At 38.9% G+C, this 17,227-nt stretch overlaps 1 protein-coding gene across 1 annotated transcript in view; it reads left to right on the plus strand.

The window, feature by feature from the left end:
• Positions 1-1,407: 1,407 nt before the first annotated feature.
• Positions 1,408-17,227, plus strand: part of arfgef1 (ADP-ribosylation factor guanine nucleotide-exchange factor 1 (brefeldin A-inhibited)) — a 51,313-nt gene continuing 35,493 nt past the window's right edge. The window contains 1 exon segment of the mRNA XM_040126652.1: positions 1,408-1,757. Coding sequence (XP_039982586.1) covers positions 1,634-1,757 — 124 coding nt within the window. The 5' untranslated portion in view covers positions 1,408-1,633.

Consider the following 17,227-nt stretch of genomic DNA (forward strand, 5'->3'; position numbering starts at 1 on the left):
TGTTTGATAGTAAACATTGTTAGTTAGGGGACATTTATTATGATTAACTCGCTAACCTTCTTAATTAGCAAATGATAGCTTAAAACACTTTTAATCGAGCTCTCTCTTTTAAACATCCTCCTCTTTTTCTTTTGCACTCTTTATATTCAGTATCTGATTCTGCAGCTCTGCTCTTGTTTATGGATTTAGAAATGGTGGAACTGAAATGCAAGACAGTCCAAAGTTAAAGTGAACATTGCTGCCCACAACTGCCAAATCTGTGTTGTCAAATTGCCAGATTTCCTGGGTGTATTTGCTGCTGAACTTTGCTGAATGTTACTCTTGGCCGTAAAAGGCACAGGAGCACCAATAAACATGTAGGTACACACATGTTATAGGTGAGGTGGAGCATTAAACAAAGTGATGGCAGGATTAAATAAACAGTAAATATTTGCAACATTACAACAATTACAAATGGGAGGGCATGTGTTCACTTCTGCAATAATTCATGTTTCACGAAATTGCTGGAAATGTTTCACACATTTGTGATTATAGTGTTTTGGAAAGTGGCCATATGGAGGACAAATCGAATTAATAAGAAAATGTAGTACCCACTGATACCTGCTATCCCTCCCAAATAATATATTCAAAACCTTAAGAAACACTAGGCAACAACTAAATCTGTATTAAAAAAAATTTCAGGTAATGTTTAAGGTTTATTAAAGGTTTGTTAAAATTATCTGAAATGTTTATGAAGAAGACAAACACGAATTGATCAGTGGGTAGCATAAAAAATACATTTCCAGTCACTCATTTGATGGTTAAGTATAAAAAACCTTTTTTCAAATATGAGTGAGGGTGATGATTATATGTTTAAGGTTTGTTTACATCAGTAACATATGTCGATACAGGAGTGAAACAGGTCGTTATTATTATATAACAGTTGTGTCCAGTGAGATCCACAAAAAGGTTTCCTTTTCTTTTTAAAGTCGTCACTTACATGATATGATATACCTGTAAATTAATTACCAAAAATACTAATTGTCAAAAAATATATATTAATTGAGCTGTTAAAATCGCATTCAAACAGACGCACCAGAAATGTTCTCTACATAATACAAGATTCAATAAATACACTTAAAGCCCCGATGTATATATAAACGTGCATATATATTGTAGGCTATGTATTTAAGTGGAGCTGGAAGTGGATATGGGAAAAACTCTGCGCACATTGACGTTGGTATGCTCGCTTGTTTAATTCATTACGTATGTGTAAATGGATATCAGTTATTTCACAATTGAGTTTAATTAACCATATCCCGCCTTATACATGAGTATGTGAAGAACGCTTAGCTGTAAGACTACACTCATGACATCTCTCCTCTCTCTCTCTCTCTCTCTCGCTCTCTCTCCCTTCCTGCTGCCTCACTGCGGCCGTTCTCCAACGTACGTGACGTCGTTTCCTCTCTCCAACATGGCGCAGGAGGCAGGTCGTTAATGGAAATCTGAGGGATTTACCCCACCTTCTGTGTTTATTTATGTTTGTCTGTTAGGGGCTCTGCTGCTGACATTTGTAAGGGAATACATCTCCATTCGAGGCGGCTGCAGCCCCCCCTTGGGACCAGGCACACCTCGCCCCAAATTCCGGTGCGACATGTTTGAGGGCAAAAAGACGAAAAACATGTTCCTCACACGAGCTTTGGAAAAGATCTTGGCCGACAAGGAGGTGAAAAAGGCTCACCATTCACAACTGCGCAAAGCCTGCGAGGTGGCACTCGGTAAGTTGTGTTGGTTTAGCATCACGTTTTAGGGACGTCATGCACCCATTCACTTATTAACCGGTTATCCTTGCAACAATGTCGCAGTGTTTGGCAACACAGCATATTTTCCGCTCATTAAATGCTGGCTGCTGCTGTTGTCTCATTGTCTTGCGTTAAAATTCAGAAAAACCTGCGTATTTAATTGACGTGGCACGGGCTAAGTGGAAATGATTCCGTATTTAACACGGAAATGGTGCAGGAGGGGTGGGTGTTTGCAACACCAAACCGATGCTGCGAAAATAGTAGCGATGTGAGAACAGGCCGGACATCGGACAGAAACCAAAGTTGTTTAAGGCTCTATCTTCCTTTAATATCAAGCTTACCAACAACTAAAGCATCAGTATCCATCAAGTGCAAACTATATTGATCTAAATTATCTTAATTATATGGCTTTATCCCCATAAAGGTGAGATATTCGCGTCTCTTCCTGGTACACAAGAGACGTGGCTGTGCCCGGGCAGTACGGGGAGGGTTGAAGACATATTAGTCTTTCATTACATCTTTTATTCATTATCCGGTTTAATCATCGAATAGGCTGGGCCTCCCTCTTCCTGTTATGTTGTAAAACTACATGTGAAGCAGAAGATGACAGCTGTCAATAGCGCCTTCATGCTATAACAATGTAAAGCTGTCGGAAAAAATAAAGAGATGATTTCCGTGCAGTACTTAAATAAAATTGTATACTGGCCAACGTTTCAATTTCAGCGTAGCTACAACTCTGAAAATAATGACTATGTTTAAGATTAATAAAATAGATATAATGGACTTTCTTTTCTTATAGCACGTGTTTTATGCCGCCAGGTATTTTCACTTGACTAAGCTTTTATTTTGAAGTCAACATCGCTTAACATCCTGTTTTTAATTTAACTACATGTGGTCACTTTATAAAACTATTTGTTAGCAGGTGTATTTTCCGAAACGTCCATATGGGTGACTTAAACATGAACATACAAATTTGAAAACAATTAAGGCACAACAGAAATTCACATAGGATCGGAACAGATAATAGTTTACCTTTATAATGCCTTAAGTAATGTTTTTCCACATGCCAGACTTTTTCATCTCCTCTGAGTCTTAGAACAAGCTGCGTTTTTTTTTTCCTGCAATGGGAGTAATATGACACTGCCAGGGAAACAAGGAGTCCATGTTGTGCAGTCGCCAAACATCTTACCTGTCCCGACAGTTGCTGCTTTTATCAACACATGCAGCTGTTGCGGGGTTTTGCAGTGGCCTTGAAGGCTAAATACACCAGTGATGTTTGTCTGGGCCTGCTCTGATGTCTTGCAAAGCCAGCCCACCCACACAAATGATATATTCCTTCCCACTATTCATTGTCAGTAGGGCACCAGAGGAAAAAATGTGCTGAGTATTACAGGTTAGGCTTCATTGAAGGAGCGTAGCTCTGTGTAGCATGAATTTAAAGGGAAAATACACCCTAAATCGGAATTTGGTGCTCCATTGATTTGGAGACAGTCAATGTTGTTTATTTACCTGGGAATCAGAACATGAAGATTTTCACTGATGATATCATTGATGGTATCCTTTTTGTCCATTGTAGGTGAATTAGTCACTCACTCTATGGGCTTTAATGAAATGTAGGGCTTCCAACTGTGAGTCAGAAAAAAACATAAACCAATAAAACCATCATGGCTGCTGACTCATATAGCATATAAGCAGTTGTTCCATTGTGTGCTATTTATGGAGTAGCTTCATAATTTTCTCCAGATGAAATCATCACTGTAGTCTCTCTGCTGCTGATTAAAATTCACCGCTTAACACTGATTTCTATTTTAGGGTGTACATTCCCTTATAAAAAGCAACCTTAGTCACACAGTTAGGGGTTGTGGGTCTTCTCAGGTCAGAAAAGGAAAGAACAATATTCAGGTAAAACCTTAACCACTGTACGCCAGTACAGTGCAAAAAAGAAATAAAATAAAATCTCATCATTATTAACTGTCTGCTGATTTTAACGTCACAGTGGAGCTCAGCCATACATGCAAAATCTACGAAATGAGAATCTCTGCAATGAGAGTAGCAGTGGTACAATGGTAGTCTGTATCAAAAACGACTGGGTGACCCAGTATACTGAGTGACTTACATAATCCCCTAGCTCTTGGGGCTCTGAGACATCTCAGAGAGTGTGCCTGTGCCAGAGTCTCCTCTTTGCTGTCACTGAAGTCTTCCTGCTGTAGATTGCCTCTGTTCAAACTAGACATTGTTTGAAATTTCCCTTGTTTAACACGAAATGGTATTTTTATTTTGAATTTGACTCGTGTGTGTGTGTATATATATATGTATATATGTATATATATATATATATATATATATATATATGTAGTCAATTTAGTTTTTGTTTTGGCCAACCTGGTTCTGAATCAATGCATGTTTGTTATGTATAGGAATAGGGTGAATGGCTCTGGCTAGGCTATTGTTGTCAGACAGTCCACCCTCATTGCTCCCTAACTGACCTTCCTCTTATCAAAATGTAACTCAGCAGTTTCCAAAAAAGAATACCATCTCAATTCCTCACACACTCCAAACTGTAGTGGTAGCAGGTTCCTATTTGGATTTTGCCTTTGGATCTCACTGTCAGTTTCTTTGAGAGGAGCTGTCCGATAGCAAGGAACAGAAAGAGAGTAAGACTGACAGTTAACTCAATATATCAAAGGCCCTCAGGCTGTATCTTCCACCACCTCTTAGAAGTGGACATAAAGACTTTGGTTCACTGTTGTTATGCATTGCGAGCCTCATATGATGCTGGCTTTGTGGATGGTCATCTTGTTTTTAAACCCAACCTGTCCTCTCTGACTTGAGAAGTCAATGTGTCTTTGTTGCTGCTGAAAAGCAGTCATACTGTGAATGTAACGAGCTAAATCAGGGGACTCTGTACAGGCTACCACGCTAAGAGGAGCAAGGACTTGTTTCCAGGTTAGTGGTCGCTTAAGGAATAGAGTCCCGCTGAGCACATTCCTCAGTATCCCTAGCTCAGGGTGTATGATCTTAGGGTCAGCTGCAGAGGTTACAGTAACCTTGAAACCTGTTGCAACTGCATTCGTGATGCCTCCTCTTAATTTTAGTTACCTGCGGATGCATATTTTATTCATATGTTGGAGGCAGCAACTGTAAAGTGAACTCCACTTTTTCTGAAGTTTTGTTATATACCCAATATTTCTTTGTTTTTTTTCTTGTCACTGATTACTTAAGATAAATTATTTACTCAGTACCTGTAGCTGTAGCTGAACTTTAGTGGCCAAAATGTAGGTGGTCAGAGTATTGCAAAGATATATTGTTATAGTGACACTTTGCTGAGATTCTCTGTACTGGCTTTGCATTCAAAGTGACAGCTATCGTTTTCGTCCTGTCAGGGAAACCTAAATGCAGCTGTGTATTAGTTTTGGGCATTATGGAAAAAATGTATATTATGTAACCTATGGTATTATCTTAGTTAATATATGAAAATAAAACATTTACCTACTCGCATTCAACAGACACAGAGCAACATGGGCATTCCACTGGATACATCTTTATTTCCACCTGATGAAATCCATTGTTCAGTGCTGTTTTGTTCATGGTTTGGTCCAGTAACTCTTGAGAAAAACACCCGCCTCTCTAGCTTGTCAGATGCTCAGTTTTCTTCATCTGCATTTCATTTACTTCAACTGTTTCACACTGGGCAGGTAAGCTACACTTGGCTTGTTGGGGCTTATTAAGTGGGAAAGGCCGACTTTGGTTTTATAAGAGGGTATGTGAGAGTAGCTGCAAGTCAGGTAAATCACGAATTTCATGCCAGAACAGTTGGTTTTTTGAGCAAGCGTTATCAGCTTGTCAGCGTGCTCGCTTGGTGATGTAGCCAGTTTGAGTGACAGTGGTATGTTCCTGATGGTCTGAAGGGTTTTAATTAATTAATTCTGAATTTTTTTGCAATAAGGGATGGTTATGAGAAAAGAAATTACAATAAATCAGGAGCTTGCAGCTATATTGACATGGTGCACTGACTCTGGGCAAGCCACAATGGTAGTGTTTGTTTTTTTTAATTGATTCATTAGTCCCCATCTCCTCAGTAATTTAACTGACATTATCTGTTTTATTTTTAAGACAGATAGTGTGTTATAGTTATTAAATTCTCTTAAAAGTTGGTGATTTTGTTGTGCATGTTGTTGTCATAGCATTTTTAGTTTTGGGAAGATACTGGAGCTCCCAAACTTATGTCTAAATCCATTTAAAAATTGCCAACAATTCTAAGTCAAAAGATGTCACATTTGATTTGTCCCATTAGTTTAATTCAGAGGTTTTGAAGAGCAATGTTCCCACTGTTGACATATATTTCATGTACAGAGAGCTCTCAAAGAATGAATGAATCTTTTGTCTTCTTAAAGCAAGCTCTGAACTAGACATGCAGATTTTAAGCAATTTCCTCAATTGATTGTTTGCCACATTACGATCAATAATAATTTAATAATCAAAGGCTTTCCCAACTGTACAGAAAGGTCCTGTTGCTGAACATTCACAAACCTTAGATCTGTTCAATTCTCAACCCTCATCCTCAATTAATCATTAACACCCCCACCAGCAATATACAAAATTTCAAATTCATTCTTCATTATTAACAAAGGTTTCATGTTCACATGTGGATTTTTTGCTTATCTGTAGGATTTAATTTAGACCAAACAGAAATCACATTTTTTGACAGGTTTAACTAATGCCACTGCATATGTGGCATAACTGCAGTAAAATATTTTCTCATCCAAGGTAAAACAAAAAAAAAAAACCTTGAATAAAAACTGTAAGAACAGACAAAATCAACAAGAGTTTGCATGCTTTTCTTTTGCACCAAACTCAAGGACACTGCCAACACAGGCCACCTTTTCTTTCGAGTTGGCAAACCTGTCGGAGAAACCAACAGCACAAATCTCTGATCATTAAGGATGGTGAACACATGCTGCTCAATGATAAGCTACACCATAGCCACCACGTGCTCACACCTGATAAGCACCAGGCTATAAATGGTAATTTGTTAATTGAGGTTTTACCATGACTCCCCAAAGACCCACAGAGCTCTCCCAAAATATGAAGTGCCGGAAATGAGGGCTAACCGTACTCTTACTGAATAAATAAAGCCTTCTTGAATTGTGCAGCTGACAACTTTTTTTAACAGCGTCTCCAATACTCCTGACAGAAATGTATTTACCAAGAAGTTGAAATCAGGCAATTTCATTTGGATTTCCATTCAGCAGAGACACACCAGGTGACCTATTGAAACTGGCAGGCATTGCTGAGGATGAGAAAGTGTAAATGAGGGAAGAGATGGAAGCTGCCAGCTACATTTTTTATTTCCCCTTTATTTGCCAGGTTGCTGTAAATGTTCATGGCACTGAATCACTTATCCAAAGGTTGTTCCACTGTTCCTACTTTAACTGGAATCAAATATATGTGCACGTGTGTCTACAGTTAAGTTCAAATTCTTAAAAGTAAAAAAGGCATCCATACTTTGATCCACAGCAGAGCAACAAACAAAGGAAAAGAGATATCAACTCTTGGAGAAGCAGACATGTTTCGTGGCAGTATCCAAAACTCAAGGATAGACACAACACTTTTCTCAAATTTGAAAATCTTAAATCAGTAAAGGTTTAGTTGTTTTTCTTGATAAATTATTTGAAGGACTAACTCGTTGTCAATTGTTGTCAGCTTATGTTTCAGCACTAGTCTGTTGTTTGATGAAGTTGGATGGAATATGGCAAGAGGTCTTACTGGATTCTGAATTCGCTGTATGTGTCAAAAAGTACAGTATATGTGTTGAGATACATTGTTCCACGATCAAGTCTACTGCTTCTTTTCCCTGAAGAAAAGGGAGAAATGAGAAAGGGTGAGGCCCCATGCCTGGTTTCTGTCTCGTTTCTCCCTTCCTGACTGAGTGCAGAGGATAAAGCTGCTTGTAACCCCAAAGGTGGACTGCTATTCAGATAATGAGCAGTGGAGTAGTCAACATGGCAAGACCAGTGCTTGCTCTTAAAGCATAAATAATCCTTTTATCTATACAGAGAAGACAGTTCAGAATTTAGAAGGAAGAGTCTGTTTTTTTCTCTTACACTTTTTTTAAATTTTCTTACACTGATAGCTCTATACATAATACATTATTTCTCTCCAGTGATGCGTCCATCAGTCCTGGAACAGGTGATAATTTAATTATACCACAAACAGATGAAGCAAATGAAGAGAAACCCTCCTCTCTCTCTGTGTTCCTCTCTGTTTCTATTTCATTTCATCATGTGGTGCTGGTAGTTTTCTGTTTTATCGATCCTGTATTGATCTTTCATCTGTATTAATTTAAGGAAATTTGGGACCAAGCAAACAATACATCCCAATTACTGAGGGAGCTGTAGGGAGTAAGTGTTAATTAAATGGAAGGAAGGGCTGTAAGAAAGTAAGGAGGCAGTGTTATTCAGTTTACAGTCAAATTGAAATCGAAGCAAAGAAAACAGAAATGCTTGCAAGTGCAGCTAACTAGCCTCCACTTTCTGAGCAAAAGCTAGTTACCCCCGCTTGCTAGCTTCAACTTTCTGAATGGAATACAAATTTAACAGCATGACTTGTTCTTCCCAATGTAGATTGCTAATGTTACAAAAGTGTAAAAATGTCTTGTATCAATGGTCATAGGCTATACAGGGCTATGATGTGTTCCAGTTAGTAGCACATGACAGAAGTTGACAGCGCATCTCCTGGCAGCGCTAGCTCTAAAATGTCACTTAATCACTGTGAAAGGAAATGCCCAGCCAGAGGCTTTACTCTCAAAATTATGTCCAAAGTAGATTTTGTCCTCTTTTGAAATATGGATTATTATATTTTATATTTCATCACACAAAAATTAAGAAGAATTCAAATTTCAGTTTGACTGAAAGCAAAGTGAAGCAGTGAAAGCCTCACATAGAGTTCTTGAATGAAGTTTTTACTCTATCATTATTTTCCACTAAAATGCTGGGACCTAAAAGACAGCAGGTATGATGAGAAAGGGCACTTTGAATAAATTTAGACAGATGCAGTTCACAATAAATATATTTATCCTCCACTGACTTGCTATTAATCTCCAGCTTGTGGTACATTCCTGCACAATAATAAAAACCCCGTTTCAGAAGTCCTGAAGTGCAAATCATAGAGTTAGAGCAGAAAAATGCCAAATCCTGTATCCGGAGTGGAATTATTAAAAATAAATTCATTTCAATAACAAAGACAACAGCTGAGTAATCAAGCCCTTGTGGAGGCCAAGTGCTTTGTGACTTTTTGGCTAGAAAATGAGAGCCTTGATTCACCCATGGGAGTGAGACTAGTGATTAGACACAGGCTTATGCAAGTGTGAGTGAGGGGGTTGGTTGGACACACACACACACACACACACACACACACACACACACACACACACACACACACACACACACACACACACACACACACACACACACACACGTAACATACACTTACAGGCATATGCGCACACACATGAACGCACACGCAATTAGGTAGCCCAGACAACCGGACGGTGTTTCCTTCTTCCCCTCCAAATGTAATTACTGCTGTGCAACCTTTCCTTTCAACCTGGACAATAAATGTCAGGGTTCTGATTTTTTTCTCAGGCTCTCCTTGGTGATCGCCCCTGCCCGTGTTTGGTAGGAGGTGGAGGTGGACACCTATACACTGATTCATCCTCAAATTGGCCTATCTTAGTTGCACAAAGCTACAGTGTGGTCTTTATTATGCCTGTGGACATTCTCCTATTCAAAACTACTCACAATGCTATTGCCTGATTAATGACTACACCAAAGATGTTACAATGTTCACAGCCTGGATAATGGGGTCAATGTTGACTCTGAATGGAGATTCTTCTTGCACCATAATAAAGTCACAGTTAATGTCCATCTAAGTTTTGAGGATCCTTCTCTTCTCGCCTCAGTTTATTTCTCTCATCCTCTCCTGCTACACTCATACACACTTCTCCTTACTTGTGTTAACTTCCTGCACCGTTAGTGGTCATATCTGGAGACCCACAGTCACTTTGACCACCAGTGTGTCACTGGCGAAAGTAATCTGACACTGGATTGTATTTTAGCTGATCGCTGTGTATGGTGTGGTTAGTGCCGATCACAGGATCCATGCCACATGCAGATGGGTTCTAAGCTCTTGGAAAAGGAAATGGTACTGCAGGAGGCAGGTTATCCTTTCTCTGTCTCCAGTTCCTCGCTCAGGTGATGGAAACTGAGTCAGAGACTGGCCTCTAACCTCTCCTGTGTTAGTGTCTGTGTGTATGTATGTATCTTTAGAGGTTGCTGGAAGCACATTAGGAAGGAGTCTGTTATCATATTGCAGATTTTTGACCCACCCAAAGGGCAGGAAGTGATTAGGATGCATTAAAATCTCTACTTCTCCTTCTTTCCCTCCTTCTGTGCTGCAGGATTTTAATGTACAAGGCAACACACAGAAAAAAATAAAAAACATGTCCCACTTTAGTGTTAAAATGAGACCTAGCATACTGTCCCTGTCTAGCAGCCTTGTAATATGAGCACACACACTCATTTAGCACATGGACACAAACCATGGAGCCCGTGAGAGACAGGTTTATATAGCTGATTTTTTTTTTTTTTTTTTTTTGGAACCCAGCCATGTCTTTGTCCCTGCTTTCTCTCACTTTCTCCAACTTCCCTCCTCACTCTGTGTCTGAACCCGCTATCCCCTAACAGCGGGCTGTTTTCTTGCTGCTGGTCTTGTGACGTACTGCAGAGCGTCTCCAGAGAACCGTGTGTTTATCTCTCTCCCTCCCACCAGTGGAGCAGCCGCGTGCAGGCTCTGCTGTGTCTTAATTGATGAAATGTTAGAGCTCTCACGAGAATTTTGATGTGTGTGCATGTGTCCATGCATGCGTATTGAATGAGCATGTATGTGTGTACTGTATCTGTGCATGTTTTATTGTGATTCTGTGTGTGAACATTTACAATTAGTGTTGATCCAACAGCTTTAGTCAGTAAGAATATTTGCCCAGGTGGGTGCAGCCTCCCAGGCTTTTCATTGCATGGCTCTACCTGCTGTACACACTGTTGCAGTCTACTGTAAATGATGATACCATTCAGATGAGCCCACTGTAGTAGAGTCCAGCAAGTCGATCGGGGTACTTTGTTGGACAGCTCTTTGTTAGGCTCTGGTAAGCAACATCTTCTCTTGTTTTCCAACATTTTGCATTTGTATAATATAGCTGTATGATATATGAACAATTAAGAGTTAAGGAAACCCTATGCTTGATATACACAAGATCACAACTTTGCACCCCCAAAAAGCTAAGGTGCTGTGTTTAAGTATATAGTAGTCACAACCTCAGACAATGTCAAAAAAAAGTTAATGTTACAAATAATAACTGGACAGTTAAAAAACGTATTGAGTCTTGGAAAAATATGTTTATTGATATTCCAAATTTCTTTCTATGTGTACTTCCCTGAAGCTTGATCCACCTGCCACCTTCTCCAATCCCCTAACTAACAATAGAATGGTATTGAACCTCCTGGGATAGACATCTTTGTCATTTCAGAGTTCACTCGTAAGCCATGTAGGCCCATTCAGGTTTTGGGTTACATAAATGAATCCTTACAAGATTTCACAGGTTATTTTTAGGAAATATCCTGTGACACATTTAGGAAATATCCTGTGAACCTCACTTTCTGCGCATTACATTTACTTAACGCACTGCTGCACAACACACATTACAAGTAGTTGGACTTTGATGCAGTACATCACAAAAGGGGACTGTCTTTCTGATTGTAGGTGTTAATAGATGTCGTATTTTCTTAAATGCATCATCCTGTGTTGTAGCTGAACACCCTAGCACATAAGGTATAGTCTTGGTCTTAGTATAGTGTATATTTATTCAGTGAAGCTTTAATAATTATGCATGCACATCTTATAGCAACACTGTTTACATTCATCCAGATAAACAAACTCAAATTTGAAGCATTAGGGTGTAAACTGCAATTCTCAAGGGATTTTGGTATTTGTTGCTGCAGGAGGGGGGGCACGTTGCTTATTCACTCTCAGCTCAGATTTTCCTGCAGATACTCAGTGGATTTGAACCGGTAATCCTCCTACAGCCTGCTTCTAACCTTTGGCTCAGAGTTCCCCAATACTTCCCTTGCTTACTCATCAGCAGTATCTGTTACAGCTGCACATTTGCATCTTAAGAGGCTGACTACGCCATTGTGTAGCTGATATTGAAGCCATGATCAGCTTTTACTGTAGCTCAATCTAAGTGTGATTGAAGCAATCACTGAGCCCCTTTGAAAGACAAATTATATAAAGCACTGCAGAATCCTGTCTCTGTCAAGTTTAGTCACTGAGTGTGATGTTGCCATGTGTCCGTCTAGATCAGGCTGTTTATCCTAGCATCACAGTCAGACTGTCACCTGAAGCTGTGAGGTTGTTATGCCTTTCTCTGTCAGAATAACAGCTGTCCTTCTCAAAGGATTTCAGTAGACCTCACATAGTGTGCAGTACTAAACACACTTGTACCATGCATACTCATGGTTTTTTCATGTAAGTGCAGCATTGTAGGAGCTATGCTCTGTACAGCTAACACAGGTGGCATTTGGTTGTTTTGCGTGAACTGGTAAGGGTGCTGAAGCTTTTCTTTTGATGTCGTCATCATCTCATGTATTTTTCACAGACGGTGTTATTGTGTGGGTGTCGTATATCCGACTTTGCTGTACTGAGGGACCCCGGCTATAATGTTTGCTTTAATAACTCTGCCACTAAGGCTGATGCACTGGGATGTTTGTGTGGTGTTGTCTTCACTAGACATGGAGAGATGCAATAATAAATATGACACTAAGGAGGTTATGTTTCATAAGTCTTATTGTAATGGTTTGCAGCATTGACTCAGCAACTTACATGGGTGTCATGGTTTGCAGACAGTAGTTGAGATTGTAGGGCTGGGTGTTTTCTTAATTTCAGGAAGTTTTTATTTCCCTGAGCAGTGGACAAAGGCCGTTAATAATGTAGGTGCTTCAATATAATTTGCCCCTGGGGAAGTACCTGACTCATGCATGTGAATTTTGTATTCTTGCTAGCTCTCAGAAATCTCCCTCTTACCCCTCTTGCCTGTATCCAGGCATGGAGACTGCTGTCACTCCAGAGTGGAGAAATGATTAGCCAGCTTGTGACTGACCTTCTACACAACTTAGAGGCAGCTTTAGTGGGCCCTTGAATAGATGACAACCTCAGGGTATATGGGATTCCATACAAACTGTAACCAGAGTGAAAGGCTCACACTTAAGTAGCTGGACTGACTTTGCTGAGGAATGGAGGGGTTAGCTGGCCTTTGTGGACACTGCTGCTCAATCCAAGTACTAGCAGCTCATCTGCAGAAATACTCCAGTGCAATATTACACCCAACCAAAAGGAAGTTTTGGCATGCATTTTATCCATTTGGCTCTTTCCCATTCGTCTGATGAAAGAAATGTGACATGTAGGCCTAAAAGGACTGTCTCCAAGGGGAATTTAATATACTGACATTAAAGCTCATTAAATGTCTTACTGTCATCTACTGGAAGGAGGATGAGGAAAATTGTTGAGGTGATTCAGGATTTAGCAGGCTGCTTTCATATATTATGGTGCCCTCAAAGGCTTTATGTTGAGGTATGGTCTGGGCTCTAGCTCACAGGAGTGCAGGATGGCTCCCTGTAATGTGTCTGTTCAGTGAAATAGGTGTCTTATGTATGTCACTTCACCACTGGGGTTTAGTAAAGGCAATATTAGAGTGTTCCATCCTCTTTTTAATGTTCTAATCTGCTAAAGCATCAACCCATCATAAAGTAGAGCAAAATCAGTCCTGTAATTCAGTGCAAATTCAGTATTATGATTAAAAAGTTACATTTATTTATTCTCATTGAGAATGAATGTCCAGTGCAAATCACTTTGTTTGAAGTTTCTCTGAGACAGTTGAGAAAAGTGCAGTGATTGACTTTATTGTGCCTTTATTTTTCACAGTGGTATTTTCACAAAATTATTTCCACTTCCAAGAAAATATGTTCTTAAGATGTTTTGTGTAATGAGACAAACATTTTTGTAATGAATACACCAATTGCGGGCTCTGAGGCAGTGTGCTTCCAAAGTTTCAGTTTCACATTTTCAGAGTTCCACTAGTTGATTCACAAAAGCCCTTTAGTGGGCCCCTGGTCTTTTTCATGTGGACTCATTAGATTGAAAAGAATGGTAAGCCATTTGGTTTCATCTGCATCACTGTCATCCTGTGTGGAGGAGTTTTTACCCAATCCACTGATTTACTGCTGCCGTTGTTGTTTCTCCTTTGATTATACCAGGGCCCTGGGACAAAATCAGGGCAAGAACACGGCATCTTCAAGGTCAGCGGTATTTAGTATGACTGCTTCAGAGTGGTGGTAGAGGTGGGGTTGGGTAAATAAGTGACAAAAGGCTGCCATTTCTTGGCTCATGATTGCTTATACAGAAGGAAAGCAAAAGCTTGTATTTATCCAGCTATTTTTAAAAAAGCCAACTAACTGGAGTTTTTGTATTTTATGTATACAGACTTCTTCAGAACTTAGCATTTATTGACTTTGTTTTTAGTCCTCATAGTGTTTTATTTAAATTGTCTACTAAATTAAACTTTCCTTCTACCCATAAAGTATTCTCAAGCTTCTACAGTTTTTGATTTATTTTGGGACTCTTGATCTGACAATGATTAGCCATTTGTGATGATGACATCATAACTGATTTGTTAAAAATTAGATGTATATTAATAAATAATTGTTTAGGCTTGTGTGTGTGTTTGTTATTAGTCCCACTCGACTATCTGTGCCTGCTTTTTGGCATTTGTCTGCACTGTATACATGTGTGTGTTTATTTTGAAATCAGAAGCTGACAGAGCAGTCGTGATTCCAAAGTTTTAATCTGTGACTCGTTTCTGCCCAGTCCCAGGAGTATCCAGTACTCCTGTATCTATTCTTTCTCATCACCAAGATCACCACTCACTGTTGCTATGGTTTCACTGTTCCAATCCTGGGGTGACAATTCCTCATCAAAGCTCCTGACACACCAAGCTAATTATGTGATGGTTACTTACACAGTCAATATGACAGTCCCCATGTCTCCCATCAAACTGTCTGCTAGTGTGCCTGCTGCCTGTCTTGTTGTTTGATTTATGTGTGTATTTGCATAAATCTGATAACCCTGCGCTTCAGAAATCATTTGAAGTGAAGTTAATATTAAAAGCGGAATAGCCTGTGCATGTTTGTAATTTTACACATCCAGGGAAAGAGACCTCTAGGGTCTTACACTGATTTTTGCTCTATGTAAATCTGTTACAGAGCAGCAGACTTACATAGAGCAAAGCAGGAGAGAGACAAACGTACAGCTTTTTTTTTTCAGTGTAGCGTGCAGTGCAGTGTGAAACTGGTATTCTTTTGGGTCCAGCTCTGTGATGTTGGGCTCTGCCTAGCACTCCAGTTAAAGTGAAAGAGTAAATAGGAGAGATAAAAGATTGGACTGTAATAATTATTCACTTGGGTGAAAAAAAAAAAAAAGACCCTGGAGCGGATTTGAAGAATTTCAAAGTTTGAAGGGAATATAGAACAGGGCACAAGTGGAGAGTGAGATGATTATATTGATTAATTTTCATGAGTATCATAATACAGTATTCATAATTGTGATAATTATTGCTAAAACAAGCAGGCAATTAATGGATTTGACAATCAACAGAAAATTCATGAACACTTCTGATAATGAATCAATCATTACAGCCATTTATGAAACAAAAATGTGAAACATTCGTCGTTTTCAGCCTTTCAAATATTTTGCAGCTTTTCTTTGCTTTATATCACAGTAAATGTATAATGATTTGACTTTTGGGCTGTTGGTCAGAAGAAACAAGCAGAAGATGAAAATGTCACCTTGGATTCTGGGAATGTTTGAAAGGCTTTTTTCAGTATTTTCTGACATTTTATAGATTAATAACAAAAAAGGCACATATTATTTAATAAAAAGAAGTAATTGTATGCAGCTGTAGTGTAAAACAATTGATTTAAATCAATGTGTTTTGTAGAGATAATACCGTTTAATATGTTAATTTGTACCATTTAGTATGTCAAGTTAATTGGCACAGCCTAGTATCTTTCAGCACATCAACTTCTACACATCTCCATCTGTATGTTTGTGTCTCTAAGCTCTCTGTCCTTGTTTGTTTCTGGTAAGTCTCATGCCTCATATACGCTGACTGCATCAGACTGTCGGTTTGTGCCAGAATGCTGCCTCTCCATCTTAATGTGTCTACGGAAGTGCATTTCAGGTCAAGCATGCTTTAGATTTATCCATCATATGGGTTAAATTCAGTGCATATACCAGAAATTTGGGAATACCTGCTATTGTTCCAAGCATTGAAAAAATAATATCCTATTCAGCAACAATTTGTCGTCATGTTTTTTTTAAGGTATTAGTCCCTTTCAACACTGGCTACATTGAAGTGCTGATAAGAGTTTCATTTACATGACATTTGTATTTTTGCTGAAATGTTGATTAATTGATTAGTCGATTGTTAATTTATAAATAATTTATTAGTCACTGATCAAGCAAAAATGCCAAATATGTACAGGTTCCAGGTTCCAAAATGAGATGGTGAGCTTTTTTCCCTGTGTCATATTGTTGTACATGTAATACATTTCTGTCTTGGTTTATTGTTCACACAATAGGAATTTTATTTATTTGTTTATTTATTTATTTATTACATTACATTACATTACATAAACTGAAATAGATTGATGGTTGATATACAGAGACGTTAAATCACAGAGCTTAAAGATAGATTTAGAGACTTGGGTCAAGGGGCCAGAATTCTGTTCAGTCTATCTCAGAATTAAAAAAAAAAAAAAGATGACATGTTATTTTGATCCACAGGGACTCATTAGCAGTTTCACACATGTCCTGTATGCCAATTGTGACTGCACGTATGTAATGGATAAATTTGGTAAAAAAATTTGCATCAGACAGTCTTAAATCAAAAACAAAACTTGGCTTTGCGTCTTCTACTCATGACTTTTTTCCCCTTAAGTCCCTCAAGGGGTGTATGGTAAAACATGGTTGAAACCAGCTTTAATTTAATTCCACATAGTGTTAAGTGTTTTATATTCTAGACAAGTGGATTTCTTTGAAAGGACTGTTAGCCTTCCAGTAGTGAAATAATTGAGCTGTCACTGCATTACTGGGCTTTTTCCCAACCATCGCATGCTGGTGCGATTCTGTGAGGACTTCGCTGATTCTCATTATGTTTTGAAAAGCTTCCTCACTGAAGGCTCCCTTTAATGTCTAGTACCAATTGGCCTCTCGTTCTCTCTCTCTAGCTCTATGTCTGTTTTCCTTTTTCTCTCATCCCTTCCTCTGTGGGTCTGTCT

Source organism: Xiphias gladius, chromosome 5 (assembly GCF_016859285.1).
Source record: "Xiphias gladius isolate SHS-SW01 ecotype Sanya breed wild chromosome 5, ASM1685928v1, whole genome shotgun sequence".
NCBI lineage: Eukaryota > Metazoa > Chordata > Actinopteri > Istiophoriformes > Xiphiidae > Xiphias > Xiphias gladius.